Raw genomic sequence first — 21,558 nt, 5'->3', positions numbered from 1 at the left:
AGAGAATCGGGGTACCTTTGTCTCTGTATTTCCATCCCTTTCAGATGATCTATGAAAACAGAAGAAAAAATATGGTAAATTCCACTCTCCCTTATACCAAAGTTCAAAACCACAGTTTTCTAAGAAAAAAAAAATATATTGGCAAGAAAATTTTCTGTTAACTTTTCAGTGAGTGTTCCTTTGACACTGCTGGTAGTGATGGCTGGCCAGGCCACATCTGCTGGGGGCCCATAGGCCACTGCTGATTGTAGAAAAGAAACCCCCAGGGAAACTCCTTTCTCTCTGACAGTTTCACCTGGAGAATACAATGGCGTCCTAGGCTCGGAACCACAGCTCTCCTGCTTCAAACACTCGCAGCACCATCTTCCTCTCCCTCCTGCTCCTCTCTCCCTTTTCCCCCACCCCCAAAGCATCTAGTCATACAGCCATGCCGGCCTTGAACTCACAATCCTTCTGCCTCAGCATCCCATCATGCCACTATTGTGACGTCCCTCAGAGAGCAGTTGAAAGTAGCAGATCCGTTTCTCTGAAAAGCCTGTGAAAATAGAGACTTTTGTTTCACCACCCAGGAGTTGAGCAGTGCTGTTGGTATTCAAAAGAATTACTCACGCATAGTTAGAAAACTATGGAACCTACAAAGTCCCTTTCAGGTCAGGTGGCCCATCCCAGAAAGACCTAGATACCTTGTGCTCGTTACAATCCATGCCAAGATGCCTGGAAACGGTCCTTGAATGACACAGAACCAGCTGATCCTTAAAATAACAGCTAGAAACACTCGAGCTACACAAGACCCCTGAGTGTTGCCCACGCCTCTCATTCCAGCGTGAGTGCAGAGTCCTGCACTGGATACATTGGCCTCCAAGAAAAATGGGCTGTTCTACTATAAACACAGGTCTGTACGATGAGGCCTTGCAGCTGCTGGCCAAGCCAATCCACCAGCTTGAACACTCTGGACAGCATTCAACAGGTACAATGATGCCATTTAAAACAGGTCAAACAAATCATATTGATTTTTCTCCTTGGACGTCGGTCAGTTCCTCTAGAAGAGATCCAGCAACCTCTCTATCAGTTGTGAACAGCGTTTTTTCAAACCCCCAAAGGAAAGAGCTATCGACTGACTTTACAAAGCGGTTGAGCCAGGGGAGGACTCTGGGCCACTCCCTGTTGTATTCTTTTAAACAAGGTCTGGAGTTGGAGCTGAACTGTTGGCCAGCAAGTCCCAGGGATCTTCCTGTCTCTGCCTGCCCAACACTGTGGTCACAGGCTTGCACCATGCCTGGCTTTTTCCATGGGTTCCAGGGATTTGAACTCAGGTCCTTATGCTTTTGTAACACTCGCTCTTGTCCACTGAGTCTCCTCCACACCAAGGTCTTGTTTTCAATGAGTGACAAGATCCTAGTTCTTGAGATTTGTATCACAGCAACAGTAAAGATTTTTACAAAGAATGTGGCTTTTCACATACAAAGTCACACTGAATTCTTTTCCTTTGTTTTTTTGTTTTTTTGTTTGTTTTTTGTCTTTTGATACAGGGTTTCTCTGTTTAACTGTCCTGGAACTTCCTCTGTGGACCAGCATGGCCTCAAACTCACAGAAACCCGCTTGCCTCTGCCTCCTGAATGCTGGGATTAAAGGCATGGGCCACCACTATCCAGTCACATCGAATTCTAATGCCAACCTTGAACTGATAACATGGCCGTCCCCTGGGGTGTCCAGTTGGCACAGGAAGCCAATGGTTGTGTTGGTACATGAAGCCAGAGGTGAGTGCACAGACTGTACTTTTGGCTGCTATATGATTAATTTCAGGGATAATTGCGATGGCTGAGCACTAGGAGTGCTTATTTTATTCATTCATTTATTCCGTAGAAAGGACTTTGTATCAACTCCTAGGCTAGGTGCTTGGGGTACAAGGTCAGGTAAGCCACTAATCCTCCCTGCCCTTGACAACCTCCATCTAAGATGAACTCAGCGATATAAGGGGGAATGAAAACAATGAGCGTGGCAAGAGCTAGGGCGGAAGTGAAGGATGTCGGGAAGCCCCTCAGACAGGGGACATCTGAGCTGAAACCCATGGGTAGAGTGGGGGTTTATAAGAGGAACCAGGGGGCCCAGTTAAGGAAGCAACATGCACCAAGATCAAGAGCAGGAGAAATCAGGGTCTTGCAGAAAGTTTACTGAGAGAATTTCTGAGTGGATTAAGGAAACTGGCAGGAAGTGGGGATGGAGCTATTTGGCAAGAGTTAATTTAAATGGCTTCCCGGTCACGAGAAAAAACCCAGGCTTCATCCTGAAGGTTCCATAGAGTATGACAGTTCTTAAAAGAAGGACCCATAATCCCAGCACTTGGGAGGTGAGGTGGACGGAGGCATCTCAGCTAGCAGCTTTGAAATTGTTTCTCCTTCCTTCCTTTCTTATTTGACACAGGGTCTTTCTACATAGTGGGTTCCAGCTGGGACTACATAGAACAGTGGTTCTCAACCTTCCTAATGCTTTGGCCCTTTAATATAGTTCCTCACGTTATAGCAACCCCCAACCTTAATATTATTTTCACTGCTACTTCATAACTGTAATTTTGCTGCTGTTACAAATCCCAGTGTACACATCTGTGTTTTCTGACAGTCTTAGGAAAGCCCCATGAAAGGGTCATTCAAGCCCCCGAAGTGGTCCTGACCCACAGCATAGCCCTAGCTGTCTTAGAATTCACTTTGTAGACCAGGCTGGCCTTGAACTCACAGAGGTTGCCTGCTTCTGCCTCCCAAGCACTTGGGATTCAAAGCGTGTGCCAGCATGCCCAGTTGCTGACTTTTTTCTACAACCAAGACTGCAGTTAGCATACCCTACCTCTGGAGCCTGGAGACTGATCAGAAAATGCCCACAATAAACTAAGATCCCTACTGAGAAGAGCACCAAGGCTGAGTATCATTTGTTTCAGAACTGAAAATGGAGCATGAAAACACTAATTTGATTTACAAAGAACTCAAGAAATTGGTCATCGAAAGAACAAATAACCCAATAAACATAGGGTATAGACCTAAACACAGAACTCTCAATAGATGAACCAAAATGACTGAAAGACACTAAGGAATCAGAGAAATGCAACTCTGAGATTCCATCTTACATCTGTAAGAATGGCCAAGATAAAAACACTGATGACAACTTATGCAGGAGAGGTTGTGTGGTAAAGGGGTGGTAAAGGGAACATTCCTGCATTGCTGGTGGAAGTGCAGGCTGGTACAGCTCCTTTGGATATGGCGATTTCTCAGAAAAACAACCTTCCTCAAGACCCAGCAATACCACTTTTTGGTATATATCCAAAGGATGCTCAACCATACCACAAGGACATGTGTTCAACTATGTTCATATAAACATTATTTGTCATAGCCAGAACCTGGAAACAACCTAACTGCCCCTCAACTGAAGAATGGATAAGGAAAATGTGGTACATTTACACAATGGAGCACTACACAGCAGAAAAAAATAATGACATCTTGAAATTTGCAGGCAAATGGATGGGTCTAGAAAACATCATAATGAGTGAGGTAACCTAGACCCAGAAAGACAAATATCGTATGTACTCACTCAGAAGTGGCTTTTAGACGTAAAGCAAAGAAAAAGCAGCCCACAAATCACAATCCCAGACAACAATGAGGACCCTAAGGGAGACATACATGGATCTAATCTACATGGGAAGTAGAAAAAGACAAGATCTCCTGAGTAAATTGGGAGCATGGGGACCATGGGAGAGGGTTGAAGGGGAGGGGAGGGGAGAGGGAAGGAGGGGAGTGAAAAAAAAATTATAGCACAATAAAAACAATTTTTAAAAAGAGAACTATTGGGGGCTGGAGAGATGGCTCAGAGGTTAAGAGCACTGCATGCTCTTCCAGAGGTCCTGAGTTCAATTCCCAGCAACCACATGGTGGCTCACAGCCATCTGTAATGAGATCTGGTGCCCTCTTCTGGTTTGTGTGCAGGCACGCATGCTAAATAAATAAATATTTAAAAAAAATAAAAATAAAAAGAGAACTATTTAGAAATAAAGTAATAAAATTTGCTACTAAAAAAAGAAAGCACTAATTTAAAAGCTGTAACTGGAAAAAGAGGAAAAGAAATCACATTTTGAGAAAAAGATCTTTGATTCAGACAACTTCCAGGGGTTAATTATTTCCAACCCTACACTGCCTGCCCTTGGGGAAACATTGCCCTAAATATAAAGAGTCTGGAAGAATAACGATTTCTGTTTGGTCACATAAGTTGTTTTTATGGTTAAAATGAAAAGAAATGTAAAATAACTCGGGAGGCAGAGGCAGGTGGATCTCTGTGAGTTCAAAGCCAGTCTGATCTACAAAGCGAGTTCCAGGTCAGCTAGAGAATGAAGGGAAACCCTGGCTCAACAATCCCCCACTCCCAAGGAAACCGTTTAGATGTTCATCTAGATAGAGTCAAGAAATTGCAGGGCACGGCGGTGGCACGTGCCTTTAATCCCAGAAGTTGAGAGGCAGAGGCAGGCGGATCTCTGAGTTCCAGGATCTACAGAACAAGTTCCAGGACAATCAGGGCTACACAGAGGAACTCTGTCTCAAACAAACAGCAACAAAAAAATCAACAAAGCACCTTATCTATCGCTTAAAATCCTCGATGTTTAAACAATGAGGTCAGAAAGAAGTCAAAGCCAGAGGTTAAGCTGAAGTTAGGTCAATGCAATCCAAGTAGGAAATAACACAGACTGTGAAGTAATAGCAAAATGAAGACACACTGTGGCCAGAGCTCGGTGGGGGTGGGTGGCAAGGAATTCCCCTTCTTGAGACCCAAGTATTGCTGGGGTATGTGTCATGACTTTCATTCCATTTCTGCTGCTCCACCCTGCTCAACTAGCCCCCTAGAGATGCCTTTCTTCACAAGTTTCTCCAATCAAAGAGGGGATGGGCATCACCAAGGGGCAGAACCGGTTTTCAGCTCTGAAAACCCCATTCCTTTCTCTCCTGTGGAGAAAAACCTACCACATTAAGAAAAATCCCACCTCAAGGATAATACAGAAACTCTACCCTCATTGTGTGATGCGACTCACCAGGGATAGAGATGCAGTCACTCTGGGAATGGTGCCGGCTCACAAACTCACCGGCGTTGCCCCATTTCGATGGTCCACGGCACCCACGCCCCTGACCCTTTCTTTCTAAATTCTAAGCTCTCTTTCCAGGATAGCCCCCATGGGAATTTCTTATTTGGCAGCAGAAAGGAACTAACCATCGCATTTATTACACCTCATCTGATGAGCCAAGGAGATGACTTCAGAGTCCACCCATCGTATACGGTAATAAACTGGGTTTCAGAAAGATTAAGAAAGCTGGCCAGAGTCCCAGGGTCACCAAGAAGTCCACATAACCTCAGTTGGAAGCCCGTCTTCTCGGATTTTGTGTAAAAATATTTTATATGTATTGTGTTTTGCCTACATGCGTATCTGTGCTCAGAGGCCAGAAGAGGGACTTGAGTTACAAATGGTTGTGAACCAGCCACATGGATGCTGGGAATCAAACCCAGGTGCTCTGGGAGAGGAGCAAGGACTCCTAGTGGCTGCGCTCTCTCCAGCCCCTTCCTATTTATTTTATAAATAGCTTCCCAAGGTTCTGTCCTTTGCTGTCACCTGTTGACACTGTCATGCTCATCACCTGCCGACATCGGCGCTACCCAAATGAACCTAAGCTGCTTCCACTTGGTTTTTAAGTAGGATCTTAAGTAACACAGGCTGGGATCCCTGTTTCAGCCAAATGGGCATGGGCCATGCCCAGCCCAGTTCATCACCAAGTCTAACTCCATTCCTTCCCATGCTCCAGTGTCTGCATGTTTGAATCAACTAGACTCTCTTGACATGTTGTCTGTTGCTCTGGCTGTCTGACGTCACGCACGAGAAGGACTAACAGAAGTCACAGGATTGTGGAGCTGGGAAACAGGTCACATCACAATGGGAGGCATGCAGTCTTCAGGGGAGACTTCTGATACACAGACCCTCAGTCCTGTAATATCCCCAAATTGTTTAAGTTATGTAATTATAGCTTCATGCTATTAGCATGGAGGTCTTGATGACGAATATCTAAATAGCATAACCACATGAAAACATCCCCCAGACACCCAGACTCTGCCAGCCTCTCCCAGAACTGGGAAAAGGCCCCGTGAAGGCTTAGCACGTACTGATTCTTAGGTTGCTGCTCTACATTTAACTACTAAAAACCCATCTAGGGGACACAAATCAAGCCTGTAGAACAAGAACGTAAGGGTTCATGTTGTTTGGCATCAGCACAGATGGTGTGCCTGTATGTGTGTGTATCTGTTTATGTGTGGGTTCGTGTGCATATAGACCAAAGTTGAGGTGGTGCCTTCTTGACCCCTCTCCCCCACGATATGTCCTGAGGGGTCAGGTCTATCCCTGAACCTGGAGGTCAATTAGGCTTATCTAGCTAGCCAGCTTGCTGTGGGGAACACAATACACCCAGTGCTCAACATCAATCTTGGAGGATCCCCCCACCCAGATAACACCTCGTGTGTTAGTGGGGACAGGCAGAGAGGCTCACCTGGATAGTGTGTGAGATGCAGCTCACTCAGTACCTCAGGTGGCAAGACCAGCCCAGTCCTTTCCTGGGACTGATTGCCCTCTCTTAGCTGTGGAGGTGCCAGGACTGAACCGGCAGAGTTCAGGCCCACTCAGCCAGGGGAAGAGCTCCCAGTGGGGATTCTCCAAGTGCAGCCCCAGCAGAAGTCAGCCCCACCCACGATGATTAATGCAAGTGTGTGGACAGGGCACGTGTACTGTGTTCTCCGGCTCAGTGTAGCCCAAACGAAAGGAAGATTTGAGAATGAATGAGAACATGTCTGAGACAGATGCGTGAGATCGCTCATCAAGAGCAGAACGGAGCCGGGCGGTGGTGGCGCACGCCTTTAATCTAAGTACTCGGGAGGCAGAGGCAGGCGGATCTCTGTGAGTTCGAGGCCAGCCTGGTCTACAAGAGCTAGTTCCAGGACAGGAACCAAAAGCTACCGAGAAACCCTGTCTCGAAAAATCAAAAAAAAAAAAAATAAAAAATAAAAAAATAAAAAAAAAATAAAAAATAAAAAGAGCAGAACAGAAACGGAAAGGGAGTGAATCAAGCCACACTGCTGCTTATGTTGATTGTATTCAAATTTTTATTTTCTGAACAAAAAAAACTTAAGACAATGATTTTAAATAATAAAACATGATATATTCTAGACACTTAATTGTTTTTTTAAAAAGACAGTTTATTATAAATTTGGACTCCTACAGTTCTGCTGTGATACTTCAACATTTACAGTATTTCTTACTATTTTATCTTCACTCCAAACTTGCTAAACAAAGAGTTTCTCTCTGCGTACTGACGCCCCACTTAAGGAAATACTCCATGACCACAGAAAACATACATACAGAACATTTTTTTAAATATTTACAGAACACAAGAAGTTTGTCCAGCCATTTGGATTTTGTTTCTTTGCCCATACTGAGATCAACAAAAAAGCTAAGTAGTCAGCAAGATTTCACTTCAGCAGTGCAAAGGTGGCGTCTACCAAACTCCACTATTCTGACCGACAAACGGCAAACATGCTCAGCGAAACTCAACTCACGAAAGAGCGATAAAAAAATAATAAACACACAGTGGGTCATAACCAGACTTGTTTTCACCGCGCGACTTTCCTTGGGGGAATATACCCATTTCACAGAAGGAAAAAAAGAGAGGAATATGCATCCAAGCCTTTGTTCATAAAGAAAATGCCCTTCAAACAAATTCATCATAAGGCAAGAGAGAGAGGAGTGAGGCCAGGAGGAAGAGGGAAGGGAGGATAAGAGTTTGGCCCAGGAAGATGGAGGTGTGGTGTGAATTTATAGTACATACACACTTACAGATATATTGCAATTTAGACCGTGTGTATAGTCATTAGGCTCAGTAGGATGAAGTGTCTCTATAAAAAGGAAGTTATTGCTAACAGGCTACACGCTATGCGCGGACACGGAAGCCACTGTAACATAGGCCGTGAAGTTGCCACAATGCTGGTGTCAGCAGCAGCAGGCATCAGATGGACAACTTGCCACCAGATTCTGAGGGAGAATCAAAACACCACCTAAAAAAGACAGGGGAAAAGGCCGATGCACTGTCCCTTACATTTTTGCTTATTTTAAACAAAAGTCCAGTTCACCACAAGTTAAGCACAGGCTGACAAGCAAGTTTAGCTGAGTGACGGAGAGAGGAGAGTCAAGTCTGGCATGCATTTACAACTAGGATGACCTAGTCTATGGTCATACAAACTGAATACAAAAATTCAATTTAAATAAGACTAGACTATTATAGTAAAAAAAGGAAAAAAAAACACCAACCCCCCCCCCCCCCAAAAAAAAAAACAAACAACATACACACACACAGTAGACTCGGTTAGATACTACTGATTTTAAGAGAGAACCTCATCAAGTCCTCTTAATTCTCTACTGTAATTTATTTACTGATAGCTAGAATATCATCTACTGACTTAAAAAAGATATTAAATACCTGTATCATGAAATTACATTCTTATTAACAATACAGACATACTGGGTAAGAAAATAGCTCCTGTGAACCGTGTCTGAAATGCATTTCCTTACAACTATCAAAACATCCACTCACACTAAAACAAGAGCACCCCCCACCCCCCTACCCTGACAAAAGCTAAGGAAAGACGGGGCAGGCTGGGCGAGGAGCAGGGAAGGAAAGATTCAGCTCTCCTAATTACAGCACAGTGATTAACATGGTTCAAGACAGAGCCAACAACAGTTGGTCCGAAAGATGCCTTCAATTCATGGTTATGATTAAAAACCAATCTCAGCCACTTTTGGTTCATTGCAGTGAGACAAAAAAAAAAAAAATTCTCACAGATTCATATAAATACTAGACTCCAGCTCTTTTATTATTATTATTATTATTACTTTTTAAACTTTTCCATTCGTTTTCGCAAGGCCTAGCTACCGTGTTACAACTTCTAACGTCTATTTGCTCTGCAACAACTACAAGAGGTAGGCATAAAGCATGAAACAGCTTCTCAGTCGGCGCCTCCCTGTGAGACGTCCTTCACTCCACACGGGGAGGCTGTGACCTGTCCCCTTCTCTCAGAGCTGCTACTGTCCTGCCTGTACAGATCATGGAGTGAGTGCACTCAGCAAGAAACTTTCCCTATTGGAGGATACTGTCATCGTGTCTGCTGCAGAGCAGTCTTGTGTGTGTGTTTATATAGATATATATATGTAGATATATATATTCATGTTTAAAAAAAATAAACACAACGACAAAAAAAAAACAACAAACAAAAAAACAAACCCAGTTTCCTAGAACCAATTGTCTTGATTCTCTACTTTCACAAAATATCCTATTAGCCAAGACTACAGACCGGTTTTGTCGTTTTTCCTTTTCACAGATGCGAGTGCCATGCAAATAAATTAAAGAGCAGAGACCACAACATACATGTAATACAACTACTGAAGGTAGATCCTTAAAAGCATTTCTATAAACATAATTTATAATACTTCTGTTCCATCCTCTGTGCACAGTCACGAAGCTCTCGCTACACATCGAGGATTTCCTCTGCTGTTCCTCCACAACGCAACCTGTAGCGACCAGTTCTCCAGCTTATAGTAGGGTCCCATAATGCCGACAAGAAAATGTATATTGTCATGGACTCACGGATGAACCAAGCCACAGCATAATCAAGTTTTGAAAAACACAGTGTGCCACCCTAAGAATTAAAAATAAAAGTCGGTTTATTTACTGTCAAACTAAACACATTGAAAGACTAGAATTCGAGGCCAGTGAGGCGGCTCAGCAAAGAAAAACACTTGCTGCCAAAGCCCGATAGCCTGAATTCAATCCCCAAAACCTACCTGGTAGAAGGGAGGAAAAGCCGCACATGGGAGCAAGGATCACGCGCGTGTGTGCACTCACACAGACACACCCACACACAGAGACACACCCACACACACACACTCGTGTGCGCGCGCACACACACGTGCACTGAGAAAGAAGAATGAGAACCTAGTACCCCTCTCTTGGCATCACTGAACTTGAAGGAGTCTCCTTGGGTGACATAATTGCCTTGCAATATAGTCTAAAAAATGTTTATTATTAGTAAAAGCAGCATTAAAATAACTGCAGTCTTGGCTTGAATATTTGCTTAACATCATTTTTCTGAACTAACTGTAAGTTTCAAATTTTGCTTAATTTAATTTTTTTTTTGGTTTTTCGAGACAGGGTTTCTCTGTAGCTTTGAAGCCTGTCCTAGAACTAGCTCTTGTCGACCAGGCTGGCCTTGAACTCAGAGATCCAACTGCCTCTGCCTCCCAAGTGCTGGAATTAAAGGCATGCGCCACTACTGCCTGGCCCAAATTTTGCTTAATTTTATATCTACATTTTATTCTTTAGTGTTAAGCTAAAAAACGACTCAAACTTTCTCCAACCTTTTCTAAATTAAAATAGTTTTAGTTCCTCAGCAAATTACTGCAAGCCCTTTCTTGGTATATCTACATACCTGGACACCCCTGAGCTGAATGTAGTCAAATATAAACCATGCCAGGCAATGACACATGAAGAAGACCATGATATCCCATCTGAACACATGGTGGGCTGCCCACCCGATAATTAAACTGGCAACAAAGCATTCTGAAATTGGCTCACAAATTATCGTAGCAGGAAGCATGTTAATTCTCAATTTGGTCCACCTGAAAGAAAGAAACAAACAAAAACAGGATTTTCTTTAAGATATCAGCCTGGTTACAAAAGTTTACAAAAGTAACCAACTGACCCCCAAAACTGCAACCCCACTGCCCAGACCCCCCCAAACCACTCCCGCACAGATGATCAACTTCTAACCTTGTCACAGAAAGACAAAACACACAGAGACACACACTATTTCATTTTTACAATTGGGTCTCTCCCATAGCCCAGGTTGGCCTCAAATTCCCTAGTTAGTTAGGGATGACCTTCAGCTCCTGATCCTCTGCGCCTGTTACCCAAGTGTTGGGATTACAGGAACACTACCACTCCCAGTGTATGCCATGCTGGGGATGAAACCCAGGGCTTTCTGCATGCTAGGAAAGCAGTCTGTAAACTTAGCTACACCCCCCTGCCTTCCCTTTCCAGACTCTCTCTCTGCTGGAGAGACAGTCATGGGTGCTGGGAAACAAACTCACATTTTTGGTTGTGAGCTTGGCCTTTAACGGCTGAGCCATCTCTCCAGCCCTCAGATTTGCTTTTACGAGTCTCTTTTCTATTGGCCATTTATTCATTTACATGATCTATTCTCTGACAAATGCAGAGCTTAGTTTCAACATCTTTTGGTTTTTAAAAGAACATCTCAGTATTATTAAGAAAATATATTTAGGCATTCAGTTTCTCTTAATACAAACTCATAGAGATTCACCCGCCTCTGACTCCCAAGTGCTGGGATTAAAGGTGTGCACCACAATGCCTGGCCCTGGATGGGATTTTAAAGCATGTCATATACACCGCGTAGCATATCACACACACACATTCCTTTTAACAAAGTATAAAATGTTAGTTTACTGGTTTACCTGATCATTCTGGACTGAAATTGAGAAATGGAGTACGAACCAGAGTTTTGCATGGCAACTTGAGTAGACATTGCAAACCTCCAACCTCTGAAAATGAAGACAATGATAATATGATCTATGCTGATGGACACATTCAAGCCTGACTGGTTCTGCATTCATTAGTCACTGTCAGAGGAAGCAGCTGCTGGTATTCAGGACAAGCTCGGTCCCTAAAGACGAACAACCTGCCGCTAGGGCTGCTTCTGCACAACTGCAATACCCCACAATGGTATCACATTTTGGCCAGAAGGAACTACATTTCCTAGGTTTATAGTTCAAGAAACTTAAACGTGGCCGTTTTCAAAGTACTTGGTGAGAAGAGTTTGCACTCACGTTTTGTCTTCGATTACCCCCCTGTGTGTGTGCTCATTCAACAAGAAAAGTAACCAAGTGGCATTGTGTCTCAGCTGGAGACACTAGGTGATCGTGAACTTCATGAGGAAGAGCTTCAAGGAATATATTCATCAAAACAAGCAAACAAACTTTTTTTTTTTAAAACTAAGAGATCATACAAAGCATTGATCTCCTTTAAACCAAACACATTCTCTGTGACAGAGAAATGCTAAGTTGTGAGGAGGCTTATTGATGAAGCATGAAACAGTACGCTAAGAAATTTCAAAGTTTGGGTTGGTCTCTCTCTCTCTCTCTCTCTCTCTCTCTCTCTCTCTCTCTCTCTGTAGTCCAGGCTGGCCTTGAACTCACAGCAATTCACCTGCCTCTGCCTTCCGCGTTGGGCCACCACTGCCAAGCAGAAAGTTCATTTTCAAGTGATACCAAGAACTTTAACTTCTCTAAAACGCATAGGAATTCCTACCTGCATTCTCTCAAAAGCCTATGTTAGCCATTTCACAGGAAGCAGCTGGGGGAAATGCTCATTATTCTTACCTAAGAATACAGAATACAAACGCTCTACCAGAATGACTGGCTTTTGTATTCATTGAAAAATAATAAAATAGCTGGAATCCAGGGTTGGAACAGAAAGAACAGAAAGAATAAGCCAATACAATAAGCTAGCTACTAAAAGGAACTCAGTTATCTCACCGGTCAGCTATTGCTTTGGCCATGAAGTAATCCTCAGCGATGTACTGAGCAAAGGCGATCAGCCCTCCTGCCTGATCCAGCACGTCCTTCCTCATTAGACAAGACATTCCCGTCACACATTTGAAGCCAGTTACATTGGCAGAGATATAGGATCTTGGGTGTGAAGTTCCAAAATATACCTGCCCAAGAAAACACAGACATAATCGATGTATGGGTGCTTATAAACTTTTCCTAATGCTTTCTGCCAATATGACTGCATATCCTAAAATGCTCCCACCAGATCCCTGGATAAAAACGCACGACTGCACGACTGTTGTCCAGGCAGTTAGCCATTTATTCGGCTGACCGCTCACGTTGTCATCATTACCAAGGAACAGTTACCTCTAAAGTACACTTGGGTAAATATTATCTTTTCTAAATTTGATAGGTTAAAAATCCAAATAAAATGGAATTTGTATATAAAAATAAAAGTAAATATCAATCTATGTATAAAATATCAACAAATAATATCTCCTGATCTTATAATATTTAATGGCGCGTGTGTGTGTGAGAGCAAGCATATTATACATATACACAGATGATGTATAGGTGTATCAATGTTCATGATAATTCTATTTCTTCTTAAAGCTATTTTTAATTCTGTATATTCATGTAAGTCTGCAGGGGGTTATGTGCACCTGAATGCAGGTTCTGTGGAAGTTGGAGGATCACAACCCTCAGGGGATGGGAGTTCTAGGACACTGTGAGCTGCCTACCTTGGGTGCTAAGATCCCAATTCTGGTCATCTGCTAGAACAGTGCTTACTCTGAACTACTGAGCCATCTCTCCAGCCCCTAATCTCCGACTGCTCTTTCTCTATAACACTTGGAAGCCCTGAGATACACAAGTTGACATACCAACAGTGGAACTAACTGCCACCACCCTACTTGTGGGACATAAATCCCTATTTATTATTTATATATGCTGCCTTTTCTCATCGGCTCCAAGTGCAGAGCAGAAGGCTTTCTTTTTATTTTTTTCAAGACAGGGCTTCTCTGTATAGCCCTGGCTGTCCTGTCCTGGAACTTGCTCTCAAGTTGGCCTCACACTCAGAGCTCTGCCTGCCTCTGCCTCCCGAGCGCTGGGATGTGAACCCACCACCACCACAGTGGGCTTTCTTAATGGCGGTTTTTGAGTGCAGAACAACAGGATTTTACAAGGCAGCTAAGACTATGATTCCTGCTAGCTACGCCCAATTCAGACGCCCAAGGCCTTGAAGCAATGGTACTTCTGTGACTTCTAAGACCAAAAGTGTCCATCTTAACCCATACTTAGGCAGTTAACTGAGGTCAAATCAAGAGGGGAGACTAGAGGTTGGGTTTAAGATTTCTTTATCACCTAGGAAGAATCTTCCGGTTGGATCTCCATTCATTATAAGCATAGCAGACTCAGTGCGTTTCACTGACATAAACATCTATGTGGACATTTCTAAAGTAAAAGGACCAATAGTATTTTATTTTAAGACAGCTACCTGAAGTTCATTTTATCAGTCAAAAATCAAGATTTTAAGACAACAATTTCTGGCAGAAGGAGAAATATTTCCCAAGTCAGTTTTAAGAGAGAGACCATGGGACTTGGGAAATGGCTCATTTGGCAAAGTAAGGGCCACGTCAACATGATGACCTCAGTTACAGACCCAGCATACACATAAAAACAGCTAGATGTGGTATGCACCTATAATCCCAGTCTTGTGGGAACTGCTGCTGAGGGGGTCCCTGGGGCTTGTCGGCCACTCTGTTCAGTCAAACTGGGAAGCTCCAGGTTCAGTGAGAGACCATGTCTCAAAAAATCAGGTAGGAAGTATCTGAGGATGAAACCTGATATTGACCTTGAACACCCCCCCCCACACACACATACACACCTGAACATGCATGCAAATGCATAAGAGAGTCAGAAAGAGAGTTAGAGAGATCTAACTACCAAAGATCAAATCAAAGCTCTCATAAAGTGCCTTTCCCTTTTCAGACTTGTGGGGATTAGAAAAATCAAGCGAACGTTAAGATGTGCTGAAGAGGAAGTGGATAAACATCAAAACCGAAACCGGGAGTCTTCTCCCCGTGACACAAAGACAAGTCTTGCATTCTGTTTAATAGTGTAGGAAGAAGCAGATCCGGCAGATTAGGAGTCAGCCAATAAAAATGTCCTTTGTGAAGCTTTAACATGGGAAAAGCTCATGATGTGGAAAATAATACATAAACTGCGTCTAGAGTACACTCTCAACCACCGTTTTTAAAGGGCACACAAGAAAAACAAAACGAAAAACCACCACCAGTGCCCCAAATGACCAAATGAAACTAAACCTTAACTGCTGTAATTAGTGTGTGGAGGGTGTTTCTGTGTCTCCACAATTTATCATTCCCTACATGATGAAAGAAGAAAGGAGAAGGAGGAGGAGGAGGAGGAAAACATGCTTTTCAAGACATTTATTTTAAAAGGAAATCGAAGGGTTTTTCTTTTTTTAAAAAAACACAGACTTGCAAGAACAATGTTTTCTTTAGGGGGAAAACAGGACAGCCCGTCCTGTCAGGGTGAGGACAGCTCAGCAGCAGGTTCCCAGGGACCTGAGAACTTGCCCCACCTGACAGAGACCAATGAGCTGGCGTCACAACTTATACACTGTACTTACCTGCTCTAATGTGGCTGCAAAGCCCTGTCTGTCCGCTACGTACGGCAGCCCATGAACCAAGCCCACTTTCTCTGTCATCTGATTGACCATGTCAGTTAATGTGTCTGGAATGACTGAAATTTAGGGGGGAAAGGGTGGGGAGAGGGACGGGAACAAAATAAAACACAACTCTTTAGTAAAATGTCCATTAATGCAATATATTTTGAATTGCTAGTAAACTACAATAAAAATATGTTCATCTGACCATTTGAATTTAATAGATAGCAATCATTTATTCTGAGAACATAAAACTTCAAAAAGCTACACATTTTTAGCCTGAGCCGTTGAGATAATATGTGCCAGCGGCAGTCTTTGTTTTCTTTGAAAGAACATTACTAAGCTTAATCAGTGGAGTTTATGGAAATCAATAGTCTAGAACCACCATCCAAAACTCAAAATGAGGATGGTTCAGAGACAGAATGTAGTTCAGCTGGCAGTGACCTCAGAGGCCTGAGAACTTCCTCCCTAATGAGGTGCCAGCCTCTATGTCAGAACCTCCACACTGGAATAAAGACATTGTCCTATAGGCAAGAGCAGGCCAAAGGACCTCTGGTCTTCCACAGACTCTTCAACCACAGGAGTGAGCCTACCTTCTCAGTGGGAGTAATAAGCACCTGATTGAGTTGGGAAGGCATGACAAGTGTGAATTAAAATTAATATAACCTAAATTAACAAACATGAATATTGAACATGAATTTGGGCCATGAATCCCGATTTCTAACATTCCTCATTAATTTGTAAGGTTACTGAATGTTAATTTTTAAATTTATATCTTAAGACAATGAAAAATTTGAACTGATGTCTAACCTTCAAATGGCAAACACCTCAAATCCTACATACCTGTTTTTATTTCCTTCTATTTGTTAAGAACTAAACCTATGGTATAAAACAAACAAGTTGTGTCTGTGTCTTAAGGTACCCATATGGCAATAGAGTTTCGTGATGCAGGCCTGTAGTCCTGGCTGCTCAGGAGGCTGCAGCCAGACAAAGACCCCGACTTAGGGGTAGGCTGGGCTGTGGCTACAGTCTGGTGGGACAGAGCGCTTGCTGGTCATGAATGACATCTTGTGTTCAATCCACTGCACCTCAAGAAACAAAAATCCCTCCCTATTTTAGGTAATGGTTCTCAACCAGGACGATTCCTTACAAGTGACATTTGGAGAGTTGAGAAGGGGGAAGGGAGCTAGTGGCAGCCAGCGGGTGAAGGTCAGACATGTTGGCAACATTTCCTCCAGGACAGCCAGGATGACAAACTCTTTAGGCCACTAGATCACTATGAGGACAAGGAACTCAACCTAACAAAAATACCATAGAGTTTAATACAAATGTTCACACCTATAAGTCCTGCTCGGTATGTAAAAGGCTTTTTGCAACAGGTATGGCGGCTCATACCTGTAACTCCAGCAGTCTAAAGGGATAGGCAAAATAGCCACAGGTTCAAGGTCAGCCCGGTCTGTGTAGTGAATCCCAAGGCTGCATAATGAGACTCTGTCTCAACAGGTCTCAAAAATAACCATTTAAAAAAACCACACCAAACCAAACAAACAAAAAAAACCTTCTTGCTAAAGTTTAAATAAGTTTTCAAAAAGACACAAATGCCTTTAAATAAATTTATATATTTTTGGGAATATGAGCTCATTGATCTGACTCTTTGGGTAAAATAGTGTATTACAGAATAAAACAGAGTATTAGAGTGTCCACCAAAGAATAAATGTTACACCAGAGGAAGGCTGTAGACGGGATGACGGATCATCACGACTTTCTCAATGGGTGAAATTTTCGAAATGCAAATATTTTACTAATGTAGCATCTAGGTTAGGTTAATAAAAGTTAAAATCTGAGTGACTAAAACTTACATAATACCATAAATAATGACGTAAATTATTACGCAAACCAAAAATTGATAAATAATATATTTTCAAAATGTTTTTAGTATTTTACGATCAAGTAAACAGTTTTATAAAATAAGAAAATCTTACCTCTTATTCCACTATCACAAATCCATATGAGATCATATTTTGCAACTTCATATCCTGGCATCAAATTATTAATTTTAGGATTAATGCCAACCTTTTTGCCACCTAAAAATGCAAAGGTACAATAGCAACAGATTTATATAATGCTGAAAAGATACATGATGGAGAAAGAAAAAGTACTACCGTATTTCATAATTTAAACATTTTTAATTTTTAAATATTCCCAATTACTCATAATAAATCTGTAAAAATTACTTATTCACAAAAGGAGAACTGACTTTCTCTTTGACAATCCAGTCTGTTTTCTAAGTATTTTTTTTTTTTTTTTTTTTTTAGTTTTTTGAGACAGGGTTTCTCTGTGGCTTTGGAGCCTGTCCTGGAACTAGCTCTTGTAGACCAGGCTGGTCTCGAACTCACAGAGATCCGCCTGCCTCTGCCTCCCAAGTGCCCAAGTGCTGGGATTAAAGGCGTGCGCCACCACCGCCCAGCCCCAGTCTGTTTTCTATTTGCAAATTCTTCCACTGCCACCATGAGCTGACAACACTGCGGACAACATAATGATGCTGTAACAGCATGGGGGAGACTCCTCATCACACATCAGTGGTAAGAATACATGCTCACTAATTTGATCAAGCCATTCCACAGTATATACATATTTTGAAACTTCATGCTATACATTATTATAAACACATGCATTTTATCTAGTGGTAGGAAATAACTGAAAACAAAACAAACAAAAAACCCACAGGACTCATTTGAAGTTATAGTAGTTATGACGATGTAGAGAAATTGACCATCATTAGTACACCCCTAACCATTATATAAAGAAAAAGCTATCACTGAAAACACCTTAGAAACAAAAAGAATATGGGCAATACAGGAGGGACACCTAAAACTAAGGATCACGAGAAGTTGTATGGAAGAAATCGAAATGGGATCAGCAAATAACGGGAGAGAAAAAGCTCCAACTGGACATTTTTCTCTAGCAAATGAACCCTCCAGTGCTGGGAATAGGCTACAATTGATCAAGTTGTTGGCCAAAGGGGTCCCTTAAAATACTCCAGGGACCCCAGGCTATCACCGAGGCCATTGGTTGCTTCCCACTGCTGAAGACAACACCTACATAACTCACTAAACATGGAGAAATCGAGCTGGTGACCACTAGAGCCTTCACCCCTACTGGCTAGTGCTCATGGGACTGGAAGGCGCTCCACACACCTGCCTGTAGGACACGCTGGTACAACAGAGGCACACAAGTGTGAGCGTAACTGATTATATATGGATCTGATTATAACTAAGGTCCACTCCTGCCCGACACTGCTGGAATGGCCAGGAGCCCGAGACTAGATAGATACTGGACTGAGGGACAAGCCAAAATAGAAAAAAGGAAAAAAAGATTTCAGCAAAAAACAAAACAAAACAACAAATACTCACACCTGATTACTGAGCACGATATTATTTGTATGTCATTTGGTAACCAAGACTTTTTTCCCCATAACTCCCCTTGAATTAACAGAATTATCTTTCCCCTCCCCCAAGGAAACACACTTACAGCAAGCATGCTATCTACCTTACTGAGCGCCTAATCTAGAGTCTACTGCAGAGAAGATTCCTGACATTTAAAACTACCAAAGCAAAACATCTAGCATGAACCCTGGTACTTACCTATAAATAATCTAGCATCAACATTTGGGTATTTTCCAAGGAGTTTCTTACATACATCGATGGCTGGATCGTCATGATCTTGTACACAAAGGAGTACTTCATACTAGTCAAAAGAAGGAACTAACATTGATTAACCTCGTACAAAAAGCCCTCACTATGAACGTTTCTAGATTGATCAAAAACCGTGAAAAAAGAAACAACTGTGTACATCGAGTTTACAAGTTTAGGGAGGAATCCTAAGGGTGCAGATGCTCAGGGTGAGTGTCGCTTGGGTGGAGACGGTTTCTCCAGGCCAAGGAGCTGTCTGTCAGCAACAGGAAGAGCCTGGCAGTCCCGAGGTTGATGGTTGTCATTCCCTGACAGGCCCCACCCCAATGACAACCTGCATATCAAGCTTGTTCATGACCTGCACCACTGAACGTACACGCGGTGCTTGTAAGACGGCCGGGAGTGTAAACACCTACACTGAGAGGAAGCGAAGCCCAGAGCCCTCCCCATTCTCCAGAATCTGTGTCCTAGAATGCAGTTTCACTTCCTGAAGGTGCTACAAATTACAAATAAAGCCCCATAAAGGACAAAATGTCATTACATTTTTTTTTTAATTTATTTGGCTGTTTACATTTTTTTTTTTTTTAGATCAAATAGAATTTGACTGAACATTTACTCCCCGGAAAGGCGTACTTCACGGACCTCATAAGCATGAAAACGCCCAGAATTTCATTTTGCTCAGCGCTGTTTAGTTGGAGTGGCAACTGTGAAGGCTCGAATGGCCCAGCCACAGCTGTCCTGTCACAGAGAGCCACTCGAGCCACGGGAAAGCCCGTCCTGTTTACTTCTTTATAAGGATATAAATGCAGGGAGCGGAAACAAAATACTCATAATGCCTTCAGCATACACTTCACCTCACCAGAAACTGGCAGGAAAGCTTTGGCCAGGAAAGTGGGAGAAGATGGGGGAAGACAAGGAATGCATCCCTCATGATTTCCACTTCTTTCTACAAATTCTATCCAATAATATGTGCTTCATGATGATTGATCAAAGTGCTCCTCAAGAAGGGTTAACCCAACCATTAGTCATCTGGCCTCAAAAGGCCGGGTGAAAGTCTGAGAGCAAAGGCGGCCATTCCTACCACACCCCTGAAACTTCCCAGAGGGCCGAGTCTACAAGCTTCCTGCGCTCTGAACACACTCGGTGGAGAAAGACTGTGTCCTTAATAATGAAGATTAAAAGGCTACGTGACTTTTTAAAGGGCAAAACCCAACAGCTAGCTTTCTTCCTAACGAGCTGCTCAGACAGGCTCACCCGGAAGAATCCCTTGCTGTGCTCTCCCATCTGTGCAGCTCCACAGGTATGAATAAGCTGAGCGAAGAGAGTGCTTCAAGCAGCGACTCTACCAGGTGCTAAGTAATGGGAAAAGGCTTTCACCCTCAGTCCTAAATATGCTTTAATACGTGAATTGATTATGTTGTATATCAAGCAAAATAATATATTTTCCCTCCACCTGCTTCATATAGCCTACACTAGCCTCAAACTCCCTATGTACCAGGGACTATGGTTTATGCCCGTATCCACACCTAGTTTATGCAGCACTGCTGATGGAGCTTAGAGATTCAGACGATGGAGCCCAGAGCCAGGCAAGTGCTCTACTGAGGTACAGCCTACCCCTCAAGTGCATACATACATATATATGTGTGTGTGTACATACATACACACACATACACACAGACACACACATCTTGAGCAATTATTTTTAAGAATGCTATACTCGAGGGTTTACAGAAAATTTTATGTTTGGGTTACAAATATAGACTATACCCCTCCTGCACATGAACTCCGAGTCCCTAGAACAGCTGCTGGCACAGAACAGGAGACAAGTGCACTTGTGAACTCATTTGGGAAACTGAGGGAAACAGCTCAGACAAGAGAGGTTTTTAAAGAAACCACCTCTAAATTCAACACTTTGAAAGGCAATATCAAATATGCTATCTGTGCTCAAGAACTAGATGGCTTGTGCTACACTTAACCACACTGTTAATGTTTCCAAAGGAAAATACTGACAGAACACGCCTCCCTCAGATGCAGGCATCTTACCGATTCCTCTGACTTTCTACTTCAGAAAGTAAACTACATGAGACTAGAAACTGCCTCTGGTGTGTGCTGTTCCTCATTTCATACTGAAGATTACCACAGCTTCACCTTCCACCAAGTTAAATGACAAGGAGACTACAGAACATGAAAAGGGCCACATGGATAGCTCTGAGATGGGACAGTGGCAGAAAAGCCACAAGGTGAGGTTACATTCCACATCCAAAGCACGTGGATTCTAAGACAGATGCTAAGGTTTGCTTATAATCCACAAAATACATTTTTTTTCCATTCACAAGAATAAACTTCCCTTTGCATTCACTTAAAGAATATAGGCTTGAAAACCTTCCAACTTCCTTATTGCAAGCAAACCTTACTTTAATTTTACATACACTCAACATCAGTACTTCTGCCTTATATGCAGTGTTAAAATTCCCAACGTTTCCAATGAGGAAACTAAA

At 42.6% G+C, this 21,558-nt stretch overlaps 1 protein-coding gene across 1 annotated transcript in view; it reads right to left on the bottom strand.

Moving 5' to 3' along the window:
• Positions 1 to 7,155: 7,155 nt before the first annotated feature.
• Positions 7,156 to 21,558, bottom strand: part of Ugcg (UDP-glucose ceramide glucosyltransferase) — a 33,796-nt gene continuing 19,393 nt past the window's right edge. The window contains exons 3-9 of the mRNA XM_041657266.1: positions 19,013 to 19,115; positions 17,351 to 17,452; positions 15,333 to 15,445; positions 12,668 to 12,846; positions 11,588 to 11,674; positions 10,546 to 10,735; positions 7,156 to 9,756 (exon numbers count right to left, since the gene is read on the bottom strand). Of these exons, the coding sequence (XP_041513200.1) occupies positions 9,586 to 9,756; positions 10,546 to 10,735; positions 11,588 to 11,674; positions 12,668 to 12,846; positions 15,333 to 15,445; positions 17,351 to 17,452; positions 19,013 to 19,115 (945 nt within the window). The 3' untranslated portion in view covers positions 7,156 to 9,585. The remainder of the gene's footprint in view (positions 9,757 to 10,545; positions 10,736 to 11,587; positions 11,675 to 12,667; positions 12,847 to 15,332; positions 15,446 to 17,350; positions 17,453 to 19,012; positions 19,116 to 21,558) is intronic.

This window comes from Microtus oregoni, unplaced genomic scaffold (genome assembly GCF_018167655.1).
Source record: "Microtus oregoni isolate MIOR12 unplaced genomic scaffold, Mior012 000008F_ref0000371, whole genome shotgun sequence".
Lineage (NCBI taxonomy): Eukaryota > Metazoa > Chordata > Mammalia > Rodentia > Cricetidae > Microtus > Microtus oregoni.
The sequence above is the reverse complement of the archived record's forward strand: the minus strand, read 5'-3'. Positions and strand labels throughout refer to the sequence as shown.